We start from the raw sequence: 21971 nt of genomic DNA, 5'->3' as shown, positions 1-21971 counted from the left end.
GTAACAAGCCATAATCTACAGCTGCTCTCACAGTGCAGAATTAATACAATTTGACACCCCTTTAACTGATATGCCTCCATCCTATGAAATCCTGGGATTTACAGTTTGTCATGGTACCAGAGCACTCAGACAGAGAAGGCTAAATGTCTCACCAGGCTACATATCCCAGAATTCCATCACATTCAACCGTGATAGTTAAAGCAGTGTCAAACTACATTGATTTTGCAGTGTAGATGCAGCCTAAAACAAAGATAGGCAATACATAAGCTCTCCTCTTGTTACTCAGTTATGATGTTGTAAAGTAGATTTAGGAGAGTGTAATGGCGTTGTATTCTCAATTGAGATTGTGGTGCTATTCTCATGACTACAAATGCCCCAGAAGCCCACCTTAAATGTCAGTCAGCCATTCATAGCTATGGAGATCTGTGTTGCTACTTAGCAGGACAGTACAGGTTGACATGGTCAGCTTCTTCATGCCAGCAAGTGTAGCTTTGGGGAGCAGAAGTGGGGAACTTTGCAGGAATGTATTACGATTTTTCATCGCAACCTCTCTCACCAGCAGGAAAGGGTTAGTCACAACATCCTGCATCATCCTGCTCAGCAGCAGAACAAGCTTCAGTTGTTCCAGGTGGCTGGCTGGCTTTTAATGTGGATTTCATAGGTTGGATGTGGAGTTAAAGCACAGATACAACATGTTTGATGCAGGATCTCAGCTATAGTCTGCAGAAGGCATGAATCTTCTTTTCCACACCCTATAGTCACACCCTACCACTGAATTTACTGCTGTTTCACCAAATTTTGGTGCAAGAACAGCAAAATGTTGGAATTTTCTTATAAAACAATATGCATGGATAGTCCTTGACAGCAAGTTTGAGTACCGTACAAGCTACTAGGATACAGTAACTCCCTGTGAATTTAATAGAGGCTATTGCAAGCCCACACCCCTTGAAGTTGCCCACCCTGTTTGGAAAAAAAAGGTTTCCCAGACAGGTCCAATAATATGTACGATTACAGAACTCTCAGCCAGCCTGTATTTCTTTCTCAAGATGCTTTCTGGTGAATGACCCTGATGGGAACAAGTACCTGAATGGTTTTGTCCTTTGATTTGGTCTGATGCTCTAATTGTGCCAAGGAGCCACATAAACCCAAGGAGAAGTAATGAACAAGCCCTTGGCCAGCTTTTTCTGTTGAACAAAGTATGGGTTTGTAACTTGACTCTGGCTATGAAAATGAGGAAATTATCTCATGCTTATTAAACTCAAAATCCAATCAAAAGAAAATCAAATGATGATGAGGAAAGAGTCCTTTGTTGCAAAGCTGTAATTATTTCTTCCTTGCTTGTTTAAGGCTGTGTTGTTTTGTGGTGCTCTCGTGTAAAGTTTTCTGTGTGGGGCAAAACGGATGATTCATGTGACATTGCCACTGATGGTATTTTTGGAAGAAAGCTGCTGACACTATCAAAGACCTTCCTCATGTAAATGAGATTTCCGGAGACAAAAAATTGCCTCAAGGACAATTTTTTCTTGGTGGAGCCAACCAGATGAGCCAGCTCTGTAGATGATGAGGAAGACACTGTGACACCCTTATGACAACACCCACAGAGCAGAAAGTATAAATGCAAACCTGAGTGGGTGCCAAAATCTGCAGTCAACTATTTCTTTCAAGCTGTGTGCATGTGTGTGTGTGTCTTTGGCTTTTTCTTGGTGTCTAGTCTTGCTTCTAAAGTTCTTTCAGTATGAGTTGCAGCTCCAAACACACCACCACGACGGTGTACAGCAAAGGGAGAAGCAGCAGTGGTAGCTGTGTCAGTGGTGGTAATGTAATAAGGGCTCCTTCTGGGAGATGTGCCTCCCCTGTTGTGAGCAGTGCTAGATGCGGTATGTCTGCAAGGAGCTATTGTGGTGGCATGAGCTATGGAGGAAGCTGCATTGGCAGTGGGTTTACTGGAGGTGCTCTAGGTGGTGGTTATGTGTGTGCTCCTGGTGGTGGGTTTGGCTGTGGGAATGTCCGCTTTGGACATCTTGGTGGAGGATTTGGCAATTGCAATGAAACGCCCTTGCTCTCCTGTGATGAGAAGATGACCATGCAGAACCTCAATGACCGCCTGGCTTCTTACCTGGACAAAGTGCGATGCTTGGAGGAGGAAAATGCTCAACTTGAGTGCAAAATTAGGGAGTGGTATGATCGGCAAGGCCCACTCAATGATCCAAAAGATTATGGCTGCTACTACCAACAAATTGAAGACCTTAAAAACCAGGTGGGAACATTGTACCTCTATCTATGGTATAGAGTCAGATTGCCAATAACACTGAATATGCAGCAGTGTAGGACTCCATAGTGTAAGGTGCAGATATGTCTTGGATCATTGTATTTGATTGTTACTTTTTGGATTTCTGTGCAAAGAAACAACAAACTTTGAATTCCACCTTGTGCAAGCAATAGTGGTAAACTCTTCAGGTGACTATATATTATGATCTGGAGTGCATCTCAACAGGCTTCAGAAAGGAAGGGGAACGGGAGAGCTAGTTGGTGTTGATTTTGTCTTTGGTTAAAGAGTTACCTTTGCTTACAAATTTTCCTTTGTATTTGATTTTTTCAGTGGAGAAAAGGGGGGAAAGTTGTTGAGTAATAAGAAAAAGAAAATACTGCCTTCTAAAACAGGAGTGGAGGAAGTACAGTCATGAACCGGCAAGCCAAGAGACCACCATATTTTGGGAGGATGGTCTGCCTGTAGCTCAGAATACCACCTAGAACTGCATTTATACTTTAAGTGGTGTTGACCAAGCCCCACACTCTGGAAATTGGTTAAAAATAGGCCCCAAACCCTCGAGGTGTCAATGGTAAATAGATGTCAGGGATAGATTTTTAGCTGAGGTTCAAGCAAAACATGGGAAGTGTGGTCATCATGGGAATTCAGAGGCAAAAATTGACTCCTGGGTGGCCTGCTCCATTCTAAAATAATTTCATTTTTTTTTTGAAAAACAGAAGAGAAGAAAATAAAAGATGCCAGGATATTAACTGGAAAAATGGAATCACTTTTTCTCTCTCTAGAAATTGGCCTTTAAGCAAGTGGACAGCCTTGGGGAAGATGGAGGTTGTGTGACAGAGCTAGGGGATAATGGACTTTCTAGATTCACCAGGAAATTAATCAGTGTAAAGAGTCATAGAATGAGAGAAAGACAAGGGGAGGCCCAGTACAATCCTACTGTTTGAGCTTAACCATGGAAATAAACCAAATCATTAGAGTACAGAAAACAAAATCAAGAACAAAATGCAATGGGTGATGTTTTCTGCACCAAGAAGAAGCAGATGGCAAAGCTCAGATCATATTGTTTCTTGCCCTGTAGATTATTTGTGCTACTGTTGAAAACAGCAAGCTTGTCCTGGATATTGATAATAACCGGATGACTGCAGATGACTTCAGAATGAAGTGAGTCCCTCTTGAGTTATCCAGTGGGTGTGGTTGAGGGAGCTTTATTTGTTCTCTTCCTCTGTTTGGAAACATTTCATTCCCAAAAGTCTTGTAATTCAAGTGAGTATCCCATGGAGAGAACACTCTGTCTATCTATCTATCCACACATCTTGTTTTTCTTGCCTGTGGTGCAGGTATGAGACTGAACTGGCTCTTTGTCAGAATGTGGAAGCTGACATCAATGGCTTACGTCAAGTCCTGGATCAACTGACCCTTTGTAGATCTGACCTGGAAGCACAACTTGAGTCCCTCCGGGAGGAACTGTGTTGCCTTAAGAAGAACCATGAAGAGGTACGTCTTCGATGCCCACAAGCCCCTTATAAAGGAGGATCCTTCCAAACTCTTAACAGAATCATACTGGGATAGAGGGGAATTCCTTTGTCTCTGACAATTAACTCGAACTTCTACTTTTCAGGAAGTCAAGCATCTTAAGAGCCAGGCTACTGGAGATGTTAGTGTGGAAGTCAATACTTGCCCAGGACCAGACCTCAAGAAGGTCCTGGAAGATCTGAGATGTCAGTATGAAACCATGATTGAGAACAACCGTAGAGAGGTTGAGAAGTGGTATGAATGTAAGGTAGGTTACATATATAAGGTAGGAAGTCATATCCAGCCAAGCACTGTAGGGGAAAAAAGAATTAGTGGACTCATGCTAGTTATATGTAGGCAAAAAGAGAAAAAAGTCCCTCTTAAAAAAGAGGACAAAATGGGACAGAGATTTGCATATATTTTTGTATAGTAACTGATTTGCATAGATGAGCATTGAGAAAGAATTACTATTGCATTAATTATAATAGAACAGAATTGTATTTTATGATTAATGGGATCTGCTTACCTGTTTGGTCTACTGCTCAGGTGTGGATGGGCAATTTTAAGCCCTCTCTTGTGCCTTATTATGCTTCTCCTTTGCCCTTCTTCATATTTTCCTCTTTTTAATGAGTAAAGGTATGACAAATCTGAGTACAAGACTTAAAGATTGGATCAATCTATAATTAAAGAGATCAGTCCAACCACATCCTCAGAGAGATCTGACAAACAAAACCAAGCTTCTTCTAATTTTGTTCTATTGGCTTTTCAGATGGAGGAAGTGAATCAGGAGGTCTGTAACAGCAGCAAAGAAGTTGAAGACTGTAATAATCAAGTTGTTGACCTGAAACGTCAGCTACAAACTTTGGAAATTGATCTACAGGCTCAACTTAGTTTGGTAAGCATATATCTCTGCAGTCATAAAGTTGGACCCAACACATCTTATTTTCTTATATGTTTCCTATCACTATCTCTGAGATGGCCCACCATTAGTGCTACCTGTGTGCCATGTGCCAAGTAGAAATGCCATGACTATAAAGAACTATAAATAACTTTTGGCACTGACTTGATGGAACTCTGGAAGAATATAGCTTTGAGGTAGGTGTGGCGCTCCACATGGTTTTAATGTACCCAGAGGGCTTTACATAGTTTCATCTGTCTGGATCATTCCAGATTGACTTCCAATGGTACAAAAGGAGAAGTGAAGAACATGGGAAGACAAGAATAGATGGGAAAATCACAGCAAGAATGAAATAGGACAACTGTATTGAGAGCAGGAAGGAGAAAGACAACCAGATTTATCATGTGAATTTATCTTTAGTTATTGGATTGAACTCTGTTGGTTAGTCACAACTAGAGTAGATCCAGTGAATCAATGGTGAGTCAATTCACAGGTAAATTCCATTGATTCTACTCCAGTTTGCACTAACAACAGGATTTGGACCACTATTAAATAACAGCAGTACAAACTGCCTTAAAGAATGTTGAAGACCTTCTCCCAAATGCGCATGAATAATGAGCTACCAATAAAATTCATTTCCTGATACTGTCATTATACTACTCATATAAAATATGCATACACAACCAGCTGTCCTGGTTTAGCAGAGACAGTCATGATTAATTCTCTGCCATCTCACATTTTCAGCTGCTTTAAAAATGTCCCTTTTTCCTCCCCCCATTTCCCCCTTTGTCCTCAGCTTACTTCAGTTGCTGTAGAAATTATTTGGTCTGACAGTATTTTAAGTGCTGTAGTTTAATCCTATAGAATCCTAGGATCTGCTGTTTTTAGCCTTCTCTGCCAAAAAGTGCTGGTGCCTCACAAAACTAAAAATCCCAGGATTCTGTGGGATGGAGCCATAGCAACTGAAGTGGTGTCAAACTGAAGTATTTCTACAGTGTAAGATGTACCCTGTGTTCAAAGTGCAGAAATAGTTTGCACTTAGTGGTAGGGCCAGAGGAGAGGAAGAGGTAGAATCTTGTCCTTCCCAGTAGGCTCAGGCAAAAACAAGCCGCTGTAGCCTCCCCTGGCTTGGATGTTCTTTTTCTTTCATAGCTCTTGTCGTCTTGACCACTGTTGGTTGGCCTCATGTATTATGGTTTTCATCTATGACATGTTGGATGGTACAGATCTGGGCCTCCTATATAGCAGACATCCTATTTAAAATGGGAAGACTATAAAGTAACATGGATGAAGATAGCTGTCACAATGACACTGGGGATCCATTTCACTCATAGTGTACCTGCATGCCAACTGCCCTGTAGTGGTCTATTGTACTGTGGCAATCAGGACACTTGTTCCACAAGGGGCTTTTAGAGTTTTTCTTACAGAAACTTGATGAAAGCACAGCCCCTGATGCAACCAGGAGTTAGGATGGTGTAGTGACCCAGGAGAATTCCATTCTCAGTGTATGAGAAGATTCCAAAAGAAACTATAAACTGTTTTCATCAAATAACATATTTCAAAATTTTTAGATGTCCAGCTCCCATTTCCCCATTCACAATATTTTACCTTTGCATTTTTGAATCTTCAGAGGGATACACTGCAAGGCTCTTTGGCTGAGACGGAATGTCGCTATAACAACCACTTGGCTGAAATACAGAACCAAATCTCTTGTGTGGAGCAGCAACTGGCCGAGTTGAGGGGAGAGATGGAGTGCCAGAACCGAGAATACAGAGATCTCTTGGATGTCAAGTGCCGCCTGGAACAGGAGATTCAGACGTACCGGTGCCTGTTAGAAGGAGGACAGCATGATATTGTGTAGGTAGACCCTTTCAGGCCAGATCTACCATTAGGAAAAGTGAGGAAGTCACCTCACGTGGTAGATTTTAGTTGTCACGTATGGGCAACAAATTATTAGTTATTTAATTTGGTTGTTATTGGACTATTTTTTGCAGAGAGTAGATAAGTGATACTTTTAGTACTAGGAACAGAGAGGTAGTGACACCATTTGCTGCTAATCCTCAGGCAGCAAAATGTCTTGGTCAGTCTTTGGTATCTCAAGCATGCTGTGTTTCTCCCATAGCCCTTCCTATCATATATGATTATGTCATGCCTCCTTTTGGGAGACTCTACAAAAAGCTTTGCTTAAAGCTGTCCTGAATATTTTTGAATTTATTATTTACCTACATTTCATATTTTACAGCAGTTTTATCCTCAGAATTAGAGTGTTCTATATCTGTGGGCATTCTTTTGATTTTCTCAGCTGTCAGTTGTCAAATATCAACCCCATATATCAACTAACAAATTAAAAACAAAACAAAACACTGTAAAGTAATTGTGGCCTCAGTTCGCAGTTCATCCAGGCAGGTTGATTTCCAAAGATGATAGTGACCTAATTTATGAAAACCAGAGATGCTTTCTTTCTCAGATAATGTTTACACTGAGGCTACTGCCACACTGCAGAATTAATGCAGTCTGACACCACTTTAACTGTCATGGCTCCATCCCCTATGGAATCCTGGGATTTGCAGTTTGTTGTGGCACCAGAAGTCTCAGAGAAAGAAGGCTAAATACCTCACAAAATTACAAACCTGAGAATTCCATAGCATTGAGCCCTGGCAGTTAAAGCAGTGCCAAACTGTATTAATTCTGCAGTGTAGATGCAGCCAATGCCAGGTCTCTCTTTATAATTCTTCTTCCAGATCCTCGGTTCCCAACAAGCTTTCTGGGTTCCAAAATTCTCTTTGGTCTTTGGGTTTCTTCACAATCACTCAGCCCACCAGGATACTAAAAGTGCAAACTGGCAGTATAATAAAGTACCATGACTTGGTAGCTGTCTAATATAATCAGATATAGAATTAAACTCTCATTGGATGTCAAAGACAAATGTCACCTTACTCAATCTATATTGAACATCTGTGTTCTTTGAGGAAAATTTGTATGGCCACATTCACATAATTGGTGGTCTTACTAATGTTTAAGAAATTCTCCTCCAAGCTTTACATAAGAAAAATACTTTTCAGGTTGTCTTTCCCATACAAACGGTGGCGTGAATTCAAAATACAGTGGGCCCTTGACATCCACTGAGGTTTGGTTTCAGGAACCCCCATAAATACCAAAATCTGTGGATGTTCAAGTCCCATTAAATACAATGTCAAAGTGAAATTTTGTGTCCCTTATATAAAATGGCATGATCAAGGTTTGCTTTTTGGAATTTATATAGTTGTGGCTGCTTGAATCTGTGGATGAAAAAGAAATCTGCTGATAGCAGGGTGGAGGGGGGGGGGCTGACTGTATAAGAGTTCATACTTTTTTACATTTTTTCTTAATTTTAATTGATTTTGGAAGTTTATATTTAACACATCTGTAGTGTATCTCTAATGATCAACATAACAAATTGATTTTCCCAGTTACCATTAACTAGTGAGTCTAAATACTAACCTTTTCAAGCTCTACTAGATTCCTTCTGATGTTTTCGCAGTCTTCACAGACTTGCTCTCCAATGGTAGCTTCAGCTTGCTGGCTTGGCCACAGTTTTTGTGTTCTACAAATGCATGGTATTCTTGTTCTTCCTGTTTCTTTGCACATCACACTTTTGGCACTTGCCTTTTGGAAAGCCTTACAAACATTTATTTCTTCAAACTTTGCTTTATGAGGTATTATATAAATGGCCTCAAACTTAGCACAATTTCCTCAGTTTTAACAGAGCTATTTTTGTAGTGTTATACCTGCTTGCATCCCACTCTTGTATTTTTGGTGTGCAGCATTGCAAGGATATATCTCTCCAAAAGTGGGATACAAATGTTAGGGAGATAGAGAAGGACAGATAAACGATGACTTCCAATATGGTTGTCTTAATTCCCTTATTGATCTCCTTTGATATCCCTTTCCTTCTCCAATAGTAGCCACAGCAGTGGAAGTTCAGGAGGAGGAACTTGCAGACAAACAGGAGGAGGTGCAGTTAAGACCTGCCATACTTACTCAACCTCTCCTTCCAAATGTCATCCTTGTCATTCTGATACAAAAGGTAAGAAAAGATTGTGGTGTCCCATGCTTAAGAAGAGAGCCAGAGTGGGTGAATGGGTTGGATGTTAGACTAGGATCTTGTCTGCACTGGCCAAGATACTCCTGGAACAGCATGGAGTATCCTGGCTTCAGAACTGTCCTATCCTCCCCCTCTTTTTCTATGCCAGGGTGTTGTCTGCATGAGTGTCCTATTGAGCCACCCGATGCATCTGACACTTCTGTGGGTTGCTTACTTCTGAGGTTAGAACAAGGTGCCCAGTGATGCTCACATAACTGAGCACCTCATTCTGACCTCAGAGCAAGTGACTGGTGACAGTGGCAGATGTGCCGGCTGTTCAGTGGAATGTTCATGGAGACAGCTGCCCTGGCACAGAAATAGATGGTTCTAGATATTCTCAGAAGATCAGGAGTAAGAAGTATGTTGTTGAAAATTTGTTTTCAGGGCGTTATGCCCCAGTTCTGGTGCTAGAAGTGCTGGAAGTCATCTGGAGTGTTTGCACCAGAACTGGGTTATGTGCCATGGATCATCTGAACAGGATGCCACCAGAACAGGTGTGGGGTGGGGACAGACCTTTTGGCCTGCTCAGCCATGGAAACCCACTGAGCAACCTTGGGTAGGCCACACTCTCTCAGCCTAAGAGAGAGAAATGTCCTCTGAATAAATCTTATCAAGGGGACCGTATTATAGCATCACCATCTATTGGGTTTGACTTGAAGATACATAACAACAAGGAATGTTTCACAAGGGAATAACACATCATTCTCTAAGGAAACATCCTTTGCTTGAAGAGGTAAAGGGAGTCTTTCTTGGGCAAGCACTGGAAGACTTGGGCTGCATCCACCCTGCAGAAATAATCCAGGTTGACACCACTTTAACTGCCATAGCACAATGCAATGTAATTCTGGGATTTGTAGTTTGTTGTGGCACCAGAGAAAGCTAAATATCTCACAGAACTACAGTTCCAAGAATCCATAGCATTGGACTTTATCACACGTGAAGAATTTCTCTTAATTTCAAATGAAAAGAAAGTGGGCCAGAACGCATTCACGTGAATTCACTAGTTCAGCGAATTTACATGAATGAGAATTGCATTCAGACTTGCTTCCCATTGCCCAAACATAGCATGCCATTGCCCAAATTTGCATGTGGTAGTCTATCACACAATAACGTGAAATCCCATGATTGCACTTGGACTGACTTCCCATTGCCCGAATTTGCTTGTAGTAGGTTATCACGCAATAACATTAAACCCCATGATTGCGTTCAGATTGCCATTGGATTATACTTCCAATTTCCCTTGTTTGATAAACTCCATTGAGCCATGGCAGTTAAAGCTACAGTGTGGATGTAGCCAGAAATAAATAAAAGGGCAATAGGTTTGTAAAACAGTACAATACTTGAATGGCCAGGATATGTCAACTACTCACCCTGCTGTGGACAGTTTCTTGTTTCTTCCCTGCAGTTCCCCATGCTATTTTGGCATTATTGATTTTTCCAATACTTAACCCAAGTCTGATTCCAGTAGTCATGAAACAGTTTACATTTTATTGTTTTAAATGTTATTACTTTATTATTTATTCTAAATGACATTATCTAGATACCATATCTAAAACAGTGCCTCAAAGCAGTGTTTACTATTACTGTTTTGAATAGCATCTCTTCCTTTGGGTGAATTCTTTATGCACTGGGTTGTTCAAGTCTACATTTATTTGTCATTAAAAGGAAAAGAACAAGCTCAGTGGGATACCAGTGTAGCAAACATAGGCTGTAATCCTGAAAGTATTCTCTTTTCTCCCTACATTCAGGGTACAGCAGATAGAAAACTGCATCTGCCACAAACATAGCCATCGCAACTCTGTTCTCTGAACTTTCTGACTTGAAATCTATAAGCAAGAGGAGTCTTCATTACCTGCTGAACACTCATGATACCAACTATTTCTCACTGGGTTACCCCCAGGCTCACCATTTTGTTCTCTTTTCCTGCAAAGTGTATGGTCTTGCCCTTGCTACTTGTGTTACTAAACTGGTACCATGGGGTAGATTTGGGGCACTCTGCTATACCTTTAATAAAACTATGCTTTTGCCTGATGCAAACAAAACACATGTCTCTGTCTCATGAACATACAACTGATCATTAGGAGTTACCTTTTTCATCTTTGGTCCCTGATGTGAAAATCAACCCAAAATTATCTGAAGGCATCTGTTTTATTCCTCCTTGAAGGGTGACTAGCTACAGTTAAAAACAAAGTCATCCCCACACTTCCCCAGGTGTAGCATTGTTCTATGACATTGTAGGAATTAGAGCATGCTTATTGCTGATGCTAGGCATAACCAATAGAACCATGCATGAGGCATGTTCAAACAGCACGAAGCATCCCTTTTTCTGCAAGGTAAACGCCACTTACTGCCATGCCAGGAAGCCTGTGGGCATGGGCTCAGTGTCATAGGAAGGGACCATGACAAGTTACTTTTCCAAGTGTCCCCTTAGGACAGGAGATGATCCTGACACAGGATTTAGGTCAACACATATTCTTTGGTTCTATAAACTTTGACACCAGATGGCACTTCAAGATATGGGGTAAATCATCTTGCTCCGGTAAAAGTTTCCTCTGGCATTTGTGAAATACTCTCCCTAAAGGAGCAAACAAACAAACAAACAAACAAAAAACCTGTGGCTTGTTTGGCACCGGATAACTGTCCACCATTTGAGTGGGGAAAATTAAATTTTTTTGGACTATAACTCCCCAAACGTACGTGTGTGTGTGGCATGTGGGTGGGCAATTCTGACAGTTGTAGTCCATAAATATTTCCTTGCTTTGCTTGTGGTAAAGCAGTAGATTAGATGAGACCATACTACAAAAAACAAGAACCTCCTCATCTGGTATTGCAGACTTATCCACCGTGAGCTGTTGTTTACTCTTCACCATAATAAATGTGCATTAAAATAGCCTGTACTCTTTTGCCAACAGTGTTCCCTTGCTTCTCTTTAGTGTCATGTAGCTATGCTCCCTTTTTAAATAAGGGGCTGGAGCATAACATTTTCCCTAAAGGGCTATGTAAAAACATTAGGTCCAGCAAAAATTCAAAATCAGTTGCCGAGACAGCAAATCCTTTGCTTTTTGATGGTTCAGTGTACACAAACTTTGTTGAGGATTCACCTGCATCCTCTGAAGATCACAGAAGAAATAAGGAAAGACTACATAGATCCCAGCATATGTTAAATAGGAAAAGCTGACTAATTAAGCACCTGGTGTCCTGAAACAGCAGCCTATAAATTTCCCAGCAGCTTCTTAGATTCTTTGTTGACTGCAACCATTTTACTTTGATGACTGGCAATACTCTCAGCATTGATATGCTTTTGACTTTGGATTGGCTACAACTGACTATTCTGTGTTTTACTCCTTGCTGGCTTTGATTATCTGGATTACTGACTTGCTGTGACAATTTCTGGACTGAATGACAACTTCACTCTTGCTTCTTCTTTCATCTTCCATGATAACCTGGGACTGACTTGGACCTGATAGTTCTTGCCTCACTACCATCTGACTCCTGTGTCACTTGCTGATTAGAGCGGAGGACACCTAGTGACAGAAGAACCATGCAGTGGTTTTCACCCATGTACCTTCCACATTTTGTCTTTAGGTATTCCCCAACAGGCAGACTGGATGAGTTAGTCAACAAGTCAATGAATGCCTAGATCTGGACCCCAGCTGGGGCTAAGACTCTTCAAGTGTGGTCTTTTTCTATTCAATAAATTGCTGCTTGTAATTTTATCTGATAAAGAGAAAACTCACCCACTTCTGATCACAATATACAGTCAGCCCTTGATATCCATTCTGGACCTCCACGTGGATACCAAAATTTGTGGATGCTCAAGCCCATGTTGGCCCCAATGGCAGTGCATGCACACAGTCATGCTGCCATTAGGGACAGCCCCTATTGTCTCATAGCAGCACATGCACACAGCCATACTGTCATTGGGAACAATGGAACGTAATGGCAATGCAGCTGTATGTATGCACTGCCGCTGGGGATAATGTGGGCTTGAATCCATGGATGTCAAGTCCGTGATTATCAAGGGCCTACTGTACCCTACACCCTGATTATTGGAAGCCTAATAAATGTGTTACTAATTCATAAAACATTCAGCAGCAGCAGCAGTAGCAGCAGCAAAAAAGTTACTTTTCTAGTTTATCTCTATCAAATTGAAGACAAGAGGTTTGCTTTGAGAATGAGAATTTTGGATTCTTAACACCATGTGATGTTATGGGTCCCAAGTTCTGAAACAAGAACCATGCAGAGACATAAATTCAAACACACATATTTCTAGACCCCATACCTTTGTGTTAGTAAGCCTCAGTTATGGGAGGAAGGGAGGCTTTGTAGGATCAGGGTCAGAAACAGTAAGGAGGGTTCAGCAGGCAGGCAGAATGGAAAGTATTGCGTTACGAAAAGCGGGGGGCAGTGTTACAATATTTGTAACAGACATCATTATTAAAATCAAAAGGAATCAAAGCAGCGTATTTGTGATGGTAGATGAAAAGTCATTTGTTGCAATAAACTATAATTATTTCCTCTCTGTCAATATTACAGGGTAATGTTGTTCTGTGATGTTCTCTTCTAGAGTTTTCAATAAGGGTCAAAACTGCTGATTCATACGATTTCGGTGCTGGCGGTAGTTTTGGAAGAAAATTGCTGACACTCCTAAATGCCTTCTTTCTGTAACTGAGATTTCTGGAGGCAATTTTGCCTCAAACAATACTTTTCATGGTGGAGCCAGACAGATGAGCTATCTCTATGGACCAAAGAATATGCTTAAAATAACAAACACACTGCAGAAGGTATAAAAATACAGTCCTGTGTAGATGCCAAAACCACCAGTCTATTATTCATATCATATTGCGTGTGCATTCTTGGCTTTTTCTTGGTGTTTGGTCTTACTTCTAAAGTTCTTTCTCTATGGATTCCAGCTCCAAACACACCTATACAATGGTGTACACCAAGGGAAGAAGCAGCAGTGGTAGCTGTGTCACTGGTAAGAGATGTGCCTTCCCTGGTGTGCATAGGGCTAAATGTGGAAGACCTGCAAGGAGCTACTGTGATGGAATGAGTTATGGAGATTTTCAGGATAGAGAAAGATGCCTCTATGGTGGCTTGGGTGGAGGTTCTTTAGGTGGTGGGTGTCCATGTGCTCCTCCTTGTAGGTTTGGCTGTGGCAGCATCTCCTTTGAGCACCATGGTGATGGGCTTGGCATTAGCCATGAAAAACCTTTGTTCTCCTGTAATGGGAAGATGACCATGCAGAATCTCAATGCCCGCCTGGCCTCTTACCTGGACAAAGTGCGATTTCTGGAAGAGGAAAATGCTCAACTCGAATGCAAAATAAGAAAGCACTATGATCGGCAAGCGCCACTCGGTGAATCAAAGGATTACAGCAGTTACTGCCAACAAATTGAAGACCTTAAGAAACAGGTAGGAAAACTACATGGTAAAGCTGCATTAATAATGACACTAAATAGCATATATTATTATTATTATAACGAAGGAGGTATCTAATGTAATGTAATGTAATGTAATGTAATGTAATATATATATATATATATATATATATATATATATATATATGAGGATATGATAGTATATAAGCTATTTGTTTTATGTTTTGGAAAATTTGTAATAAATATTAAAATGAAAAAAATAATGACACTAAATATTCTGTAGTGTAGGGATGGAAATAATATTTATAATTATTCATACTCAGATTGAAAAAATGGTTTTCCTGAGTGCTGGGTAAGTCAGGCAGGATTTAAAATAGATCTTCACAAATTTTCTTCACATTTTCTCACTGTTTAATGTCCCAAAGTGTTATAGAAGAATGATGATTCTGTCGTGAAAAACACATGGGGGTTTTGTTCAAAATCCCCTACCCTGTTTCCTGCAGAGAAAATGGGTATCCTATGTAGCAAATAGATTTTTTGTTTTAATAAAGTGTTTTTTCTTCTTCTATGAAATAATTCCTTTGCAAGACTTTGGAATGTTTGAATATGATGATAATACTGTAGAAGATTTTTTTCTCCTGCAGTAGGGAGAAAATCACAATCATTTATTTTCACATGTGAGGATAAAATACTTGAAGATTATTTAGAGTGTGGGACACCATACTCAAGAAGTCAGTGTGGAGATCTTGGGATCTTTGTATGAAAAATTATTAGATCCTTGTCCCATCCTGACAATAAATTGAGAAAAGAAGAGATAGCACCTTTAAAAATGGATAGGGGACAGAGAATGGGAATGGGAGGATTCTGGAGGGGAAGACTGTTTTCTGCTGGGACATTTGTCTCAAGCATCACTGCTTTTTCTGGTGAAGATGGTGCATCTACAGGGGTGTCCGCCTTCAGTAAACTTTTGGGAAGGTGGTGGTAGCATTAGAGCACAAAAAGTGTATATATGGAGGCATGAGACAGTTAGATTCTCTAGCATTTACAGCAGTGGTTCTCAACCTTTGTCCAGATGTTTGAGATTTTAGTTCCTAGAATTACTGATCATTGGTTGTGGGAACTCTGGGAACTGTAGTCCAAACTATCTGGAAGACCAATTATTGGTTTAGAGAGCCATAGGACCAGAAAACACAAAGATGGGTCAGTCTTCTCCGATTCTAAAGACTGGAAATGATAATGAAAATCAAACAAATATTATTTTCTCTCCTGCAGCTTATTTCTGCTACAGTGGACAACAGGAAACTTGGCCTGGACATCCATAATAACCAGTTGACTGCTGATGACTTCAAAATGAAGTGAGGCATTCCTGAGTTATATGCTATGAGTGGGTGGGGGAAACTTTCTTTGGTTCCCATAAACATGTGGCATACCCTTCAACATTTCATCAATGATATAGGTAGTTAAGGAACATCAGAAGTGGGTCAAGATAGCAAATATTATCAGAGGAAGAAAAGACAAGATAGGAAAGGCTGCAACAGTTTGCTTTTGACTGACTCTTCATAATTTTGAAACACTTTGTATATTTTTGCCATTCTTTTAGTTTTGTGGCCAAGAAGAGTCTTATCCAATTCGTTCTGTTCATTTTCAAATTCTTCTGTTTTTACGTCTATTTTAAATCTCTCTTTTAATTGTGTGTATAGTAACCAATGAACCTGAGTATCTAACAGTGTTAAGTCTTCCATAGGTCTCAATTCAAATTTATTGTTCTCGGATTTGTAGGGAATATCTTTGTAGGTTAGCCAAATGTTCAGCGATTTTCATGGAAATCGCCACTGAATTAATTTAGTGCAGACTACTTTTGCACTTTGAATTCAGTTTGCCACAAATGAATTAAGTTGAGGATGAAAGTGGAAAGTAGAATGAGAGAGAGAGAGAGAGAGAGAGAAAGAGTTGGTGTGTGTGATATATATATATATATATATATATATATATATATATATATATATATGTGGAGTGCTACTAGCCTTATTTGGTACCAGTACTTTCCCTCTTTTTTTTCTCATTTTTGCTGCAGGTGTGAGACTGAGTTGATCTTTCGCCAGGATGTGGAAGCGGACATCAAAAGTTTACGTCAAGTCCTGGATCAGCTGATCCTTAGAAGGTCTGATCTTGAGACACAAATTGAGTCTCTTCAAGAAGAGCGATGTTGCCTCAAAAAGAGCCATGCAGAGGTGAGCTGTCAGCTGTCAGCCCCTGGTCTACAAAATGAAGCGGCCTCCCAGTTTTTACTGAGAAGGGGGAATATTCCCTTCCCTCCGATTCAACTGTACTCCATTCCAAATTAATTAATGCTTCCTTTGCAGGAAGTAAAGCTACTGAAAAACAAGACAACTGGGAATTTTAATGTTGAAGTCAATTCTAACCCTGGCTCAGACCTTCAGAAGGTCTTGGATGATCTGAGAAGGCAGTATGAAGCCATTATCGAAAGAAACCGCAGAGAAGCTGAGAAGTGGTATGAAAGTAAGGTAGGTTATATGTTGTATTCAGGCAGATAGTGCAGGAAAACATGCTAAATCCTTTGTGCGTGTGTTATAGAGATAAGAAGTCCCCATTAAACTCACTAGGTGACCTTGGGCCAGGCAATAGTCTTATCTACTTTATAGGTAGGTTGTGAAAATAAAGTAGGGAAGAAGAGTCATACATGCCTCCTTGCATCTTTACACTAAAAGCAGGATAGTTGTCATGTGCCTCCAAGTCATTTCTGACTTATGGCGAACCTTAATCAACCCTATCACACAATTTGCCTGGCAAGATTTATTCAGAGGGGTTTGCCATTGCCTTCCTCTGAGGATGAGACAATGTGACTTGCCCAAGGTCACCCAGTGAGTTTGCATGGGCAAGTGGGTATTCAAACTTTGGTTTCCAGTGCCATAGTACAATAGCAATAGCAGCTACATTTCCATACCGCTTCATACTGAACTAAGCATTCTCTAAGCTGTTTACAACATGGAAGCTAATTGTCCCCAACAAGTTGGGTACTCATTTTAGCGACTTCGGAAGGATGGCAGGCTGAGTCGACCCTGGAGCCCCTGTCTGGAATTGAACTCACAACCTTGTGGCTGTGAATGAGTGGCTGCAGTACAGGCATTTACCCACTGCACCACCTGGGCCCAAACCAGATTATTTCCACTCTGTTGGCAGTCTTGGGCATTGTGAAATGGATATTGCCATCTGATGTTGTAAATTCAACAATTTTCTTTCTCATCCTTAATAACTACTGAGGTGGTCACAGACACTGTCCAAAAAGAGAACAAGCATCACCCCTCCCCAAAAAAGGATGAAAGAGGACAGAGTTATACATAAAATTTGCATATGCTAATCTATATATGCAGAAGAACATTTAGAAATAATTGCTGTCATTGAAACAGCCATAACCAAATCTCACCATCAGGCAAAGTCTATGATCAGGTGAACTGTAGCCCTTTCCTTGCTACTATTATATCTCCCTGCAAAGCTCAAACTCATCATAAATTTAACTCAGAAATTTCCCCAGTGAGATCTAAAAACAAAACATGATAGAATCCCTTCAAACTTTACATCGCATGCCTTTTCAGATGGAGGAAATAAACCAGCAGGCCATTAACAGAAGCAAAGATGCTGAAGATGACAACAACCAAGTCCTTGACCTGAAACGCCAGCTACGAACTTTGGAAATTAATCTGCAGGCTCAACTTAGCCTGGTAAGCATGTATTTTTTCCAATTATTCAATTTAGGCTACATCTACACTCAGAATTAATGCAGTTCAACACTGCTTTAACTGTCATGGCTCAATGCTATGGAATTCTGGGATTTGTAGTTTGTGAGATATTTAACCTTCTCTGTCAGAGAGGTATGGTCCCACAACAAACTACAAATCCCAAGATTCCATAGGATTGAGTCGTGACAATCAAAGTGGTGTCAAACTGCATTACTTCTGCAGTGTGGCAGCAGCCTCAGTCCCAATAAATGTTACCTTCCTATCTTGTTGCTTGTTGTTGTGTGCCTTCAAGTCATATCTGACTTATGACAACCCTACGGCAAAACCATAACAGGGTTTTCTTGGCAAGATTTATTCAGTATGGGTTTGACATTACCTTCCTTTGAGGCTGAGAGAGCACAGCTTGCCCAAGGTCACCCAGTGGGTTTCTATGGCCAAGCTGGGATTTGAAACCTGGCCTCCCAGTCAAACCACTACACCATGCTGGTTCTCCACCTTCCTATCTGATCATTAACTTATTTAATTTATACTCCATTTCTTCCAATATGGAATCCAAAGAGATACTTTCTGAGGCTGTCTGACATGGTTCACCAGCCATGCTATGCACTTGCCACTTTCCACCCATGTGCCAAGTATATATGTCCTCATTCTTTCTAGCTTCTCTACAGAATTTGATAGGTTTTAGCTCTGACATAGCTGTGAAGGTCCATATGGCTTAAAGATAAACAAAGGGCTTTTAGCTTTCTTGAGTTTTCTATGTGTGAATTCCTATTGCCCAGGCCAAGTCTATTCCACATGGTCTTCCAATGGCTTTCAGGGAAAGCGGAATCAGTTGGGGGGAAAAGATGTAATAGTAAAGATATAAAATTTAATAGGGTAGGAGTGACAGAGGACAAATGTGATATGTGCAGGAAGGAAAACCAGACCTCTTGTAGAATGACATTTAATCACTGCTAAATAACACTATTGGGTATTGCCTTACATTGTCTTTTCTCATTAAAAAAATTGCATGTGAATTATGAACCAGTGGGAAGGTATAGTTTACAACATTATTCTTCTTATCTATGTCATAAGATATGGGCTTCCTATAAACCAGCCCCAGCCCTAGTACAAAAGGACCTATGCACATTCCATTCCTGTTATTTTTCACATCCCTTCCCCACTTCTTGCATTTTTGAACTCTTCAGAGGGACACACTGCAAGATTCTTTGGCAGAGACTCAGCGTCATTATAACAACTACTTGGTTGAAATACAGAACCAGATCTCCTCTATAGAGCAACAACTGGCAGAGCTGAGGGCAGAAACAGAGTGCCAGAATCGAGACTACAGAAAGCTCTTGGATGCCAAGTGTCTCCTGGAACAGGAGATAAAAACATATCACTCTCTGTTAGAAGGAGAACAGCTTGATCCTAAGTAAGTAAACAATGGTTTTGGTGTTTCCTATGGTTCCTTTTCCGTGAGTAGCCCTATTCATCTGTGTGGAAGAGTCTGTAGGAAGGTTTTGTTTAGAGCTGCGATGATTATTGGCAAATATTTAATTCATGAACATGTCATGTTTTCAAATTTCAAATATGAAGGTTTTTTGCCTGAGAAATGAAGTGCTTTATATCTGTTGACGTTCATTTGATTTTGGCAATTATGAAATCTCAGAAGCTACCATTTGACAGATATAAACTCCATGTGTGTATGTGTGCGCCTTCAAGTTATTTCTGACTTTTGGCGACCCAATGGTGACCCTATTATGAGGTTTTCTTGGCATCAGAATCAGAAGAGTTTTGCCATTGCCTTCCCCTGAGGCGGGGAGCATGTGACTTACCCAAGGTACCCAATGGGTTTCATGGCTGAGCAGGGATTCAACCCGGTCTCCAGACATTCAGACCCCTGTACCATGCTAGCCAGGTGAAAGCAAACTTCTGCAGTCTCTCTTAACTTTGTGTGTTTTCCTCATTAATAACTTTTGCTAACTTGATTACACTCTGATGTTGAAAAAGTGGATTGTAGTAGTATAATTGTGTAATGTGACACCAAAGTCTTTGTTTCTCCAGCCCCAGCCCTCACCTTCTCAAATGCTGACATTTCTTTAAAAAAACACACCTTTGTGCTAGACAGAGAACAAACAGAACAAATAGAGGAGTTGCTTTAAAAGATTTTGTAAAAGGAGCACTTTGTCAGAGACTTTAGAGATTATCACATTACAAATAACTGATGGGATACAGTCGTGTTTCGAATTAATAGCTGTTTTATCACATTCAAATCACTGCCATTTTCTGCTTGGGTGAGTGCAACCTGCATGCAGCCCCGGTCCCAGCCACATTCATCCAGCTGCTTTTCAAAATGAGAGCTTGCTGATTTTGAAAACAGCTGGATAAGAGTGGCTGGGCCCGGGCTGCATGCGAGTTGCACTCATCAAGCAGAAATGGCAGTGATTTGAATGTGATAAAACAGCTATTAATTCGAAACATGACTGTATCCCCTGGGGGATAAGTCACATTATTTCTAATGTGATAGTCTCCTTTGTTAATTGAGCATGCTGTAAGGCATGTGTCTAGCTGTTATTATTTGTAAATTGCTTTGTGAAACTATGGCCTGTTACAGACAGCCAAAATAAAGCTGCTTCGAGTCACAGTGGAGGTATGGTGTTTCAATGATGCATGCGTCCTAAGAGTCCAGAAGTCACACCAAAGCCATGCTCCAACCCTAAGGACTGGAGTGTGGCTTTGGTGTGGCTTCTGGACTCTTAGGACGCATGGCATCATTGAAACACCATACCTCCACTGTGACTCGAAGCAGCTTTATTTTGGCTGTCTGTAACAGGCCTATTTCTTTTAAATGTGATATAAAGGTACTGAAAAACTGAATGATGGGTTAAAATAGTATCAATGTGTTGTTTCAGCAGGGTTTATCCTAAATCCTTCCTAAATCTCACTGATTAATTTTGCAGGCAAACAGAAGAAGAGGAGGTTAAATCTCCCACACTCACATGATTGCATTTTCTCAATCTGATGCAAAAGGTAAGTGGAATTTTTTATGCTTTTGAGCATAATAGGGAATATTACATCACTTCTGAAGGAAATACACTTTGCTTATAGTGCTGAAGAGGGAAAGGAAACTTTTCTTCAGGAAGCAGTAGCAGAAAATGAAATGAAAGGCGAACAGGTTTCATAAAACTGTGGGTGCTTGTAAGTTCAAGAACTTCAGCTATCCACACTGCCTGGGAAATTCTGGTTTCACCCGTTGCAGAATTACATCCCATTCTTCTTTTAATAATGTATCTAATATGTAAGCCCAGTCTGTTTCACTTAATCTTGGGATTGCATTTTATTATTTTTAATAATAATAAATAATAATAAATTTATTATATCCCGCCCTCCATGATCAGGGCGGCTTTACAGCAATTAAAAACACACACAGTTCATATACAATACAAAAAGTAAAAACCATACAAATACATCAATACATCAGAAAATAACAGGAAAAAAGCCCCATAGCCCAACCTCTTGGCCACGGAGAGGAGGGAGGCCCACAGGATATTTAATCGGGGAATGCCTGTTGAAACAGGAAGGTTTTTTAAATCCTTCCTGAATTGGCCAGGGTGGTAGATGAGCGGAGCTCAAGGGGCAGCGTATTCCAAAAGGGCTGGGGCAGCCGTGGAAAAATGTCCTCCGCGTGGTGGGTTAACCTAGCCCAGGCACCTTCAGTAATTGCTGCCCAGATGTTCTGAGGGTGCGAGGCGGAAGGTATGGGGAGAGGCGGTCCTTAGGTATCCTGGGCCCAAGCCATTTAGGGCTTTATAGGTAATAACCAACACCTTATATTAGCTCGGAAGCAAATGGCAGCCAATGGAGATCTTTTAGAACCGGTGTTTATTGGCTGGTCCTGGGAGCACCAGTGACCAGCCGGGCTGCAATATCTGCACCATTTGGAGTTCCAAGTTTGTATAAGGGTTGCCCCGCCCCATGTAGAGTAAATTGCAGAAATCCAGTCCTCGAAGTTACCAGAGCATGTACAACCGTTTCAGGTCCCCTCTGG

At 40.7% G+C, this 21971-nt stretch overlaps 2 protein-coding genes across 2 annotated transcripts; both read left to right on the top strand.

The window, feature by feature from the left end:
- Nucleotides 1-1659: 1659 nt before the first annotated feature.
- Nucleotides 1660-10844, top strand: LOC121932913 (keratin, type I cytoskeletal 19-like). The gene is made up of 8 exons (XM_042472018.1): nucleotides 1660-2257; nucleotides 3348-3430; nucleotides 3607-3763; nucleotides 3888-4049; nucleotides 4551-4676; nucleotides 6310-6536; nucleotides 8621-8745; nucleotides 10551-10844. The coding sequence occupies exons 1-8, from the start codon at nucleotides 1736-1738 to the stop codon at nucleotides 10562-10564; spliced, it is 1416 nt and encodes a 471-aa protein (XP_042327952.1). The 5' UTR covers nucleotides 1660-1735; the 3' UTR covers nucleotides 10565-10844.
- A 3157-nt stretch (nucleotides 10845-14001) lies between these two features.
- Nucleotides 14002-20954, top strand: LOC121932914 (keratin, type I cytoskeletal 15-like). Its single transcript, XM_042472019.1, has 7 exons — nucleotides 14002-14217; nucleotides 15456-15538; nucleotides 16258-16414; nucleotides 16547-16708; nucleotides 17798-17923; nucleotides 19129-19355; nucleotides 20884-20954. The coding sequence occupies exons 1-7, from the start codon at nucleotides 14038-14040 to the stop codon at nucleotides 20924-20926; spliced, it is 978 nt and encodes a 325-aa protein (XP_042327953.1). The 5' UTR covers nucleotides 14002-14037; the 3' UTR covers nucleotides 20927-20954.
- The last annotated feature ends 1017 nt before the right edge of the window (nucleotides 20955-21971 follow it).

Source organism: Sceloporus undulatus, chromosome 6 (assembly GCF_019175285.1).
Source record: "Sceloporus undulatus isolate JIND9_A2432 ecotype Alabama chromosome 6, SceUnd_v1.1, whole genome shotgun sequence".
NCBI lineage: Eukaryota > Metazoa > Chordata > Lepidosauria > Squamata > Phrynosomatidae > Sceloporus > Sceloporus undulatus.
The sequence above is the reverse complement of the archived record's forward strand: the minus strand, read 5'-3'. Positions and strand labels throughout refer to the sequence as shown.

Bases quoted from the DNA above. Each gene is read 5' to 3' on its own strand.
- LOC121932913 (XM_042472018.1), top strand. From the start codon at position 1,736: ATGAGTTGCAGCTCCAAACACACCACCACGACGGTGTACAGCAAAGGG. The intron at 2,258-3,347 runs GTGGGAACATTG...CTTGCCCTGTAG, and splicing joins TTGAAGACCTTAAAAACCAG to ATTATTTGTGCTACTGTTGA. The intron at 6,537-8,620 runs GTAGGTAGACCC...CTTCTCCAATAG, and splicing joins GGAGGACAGCATGATATTGT to TAGCCACAGCAGTGGAAGTT.
- LOC121932914 (XM_042472019.1), top strand. From the start codon at position 14,038: ATGACCATGCAGAATCTCAATGCCCGCCTGGCCTCTTACCTGGACAAA. The intron at 16,709-17,797 runs GTAGGTTATATG...ATGCCTTTTCAG, and splicing joins AGAAGTGGTATGAAAGTAAG to ATGGAGGAAATAAACCAGCA. The intron at 17,924-19,128 runs GTAAGCATGTAT...TGAACTCTTCAG, and splicing joins TGCAGGCTCAACTTAGCCTG to AGGGACACACTGCAAGATTC.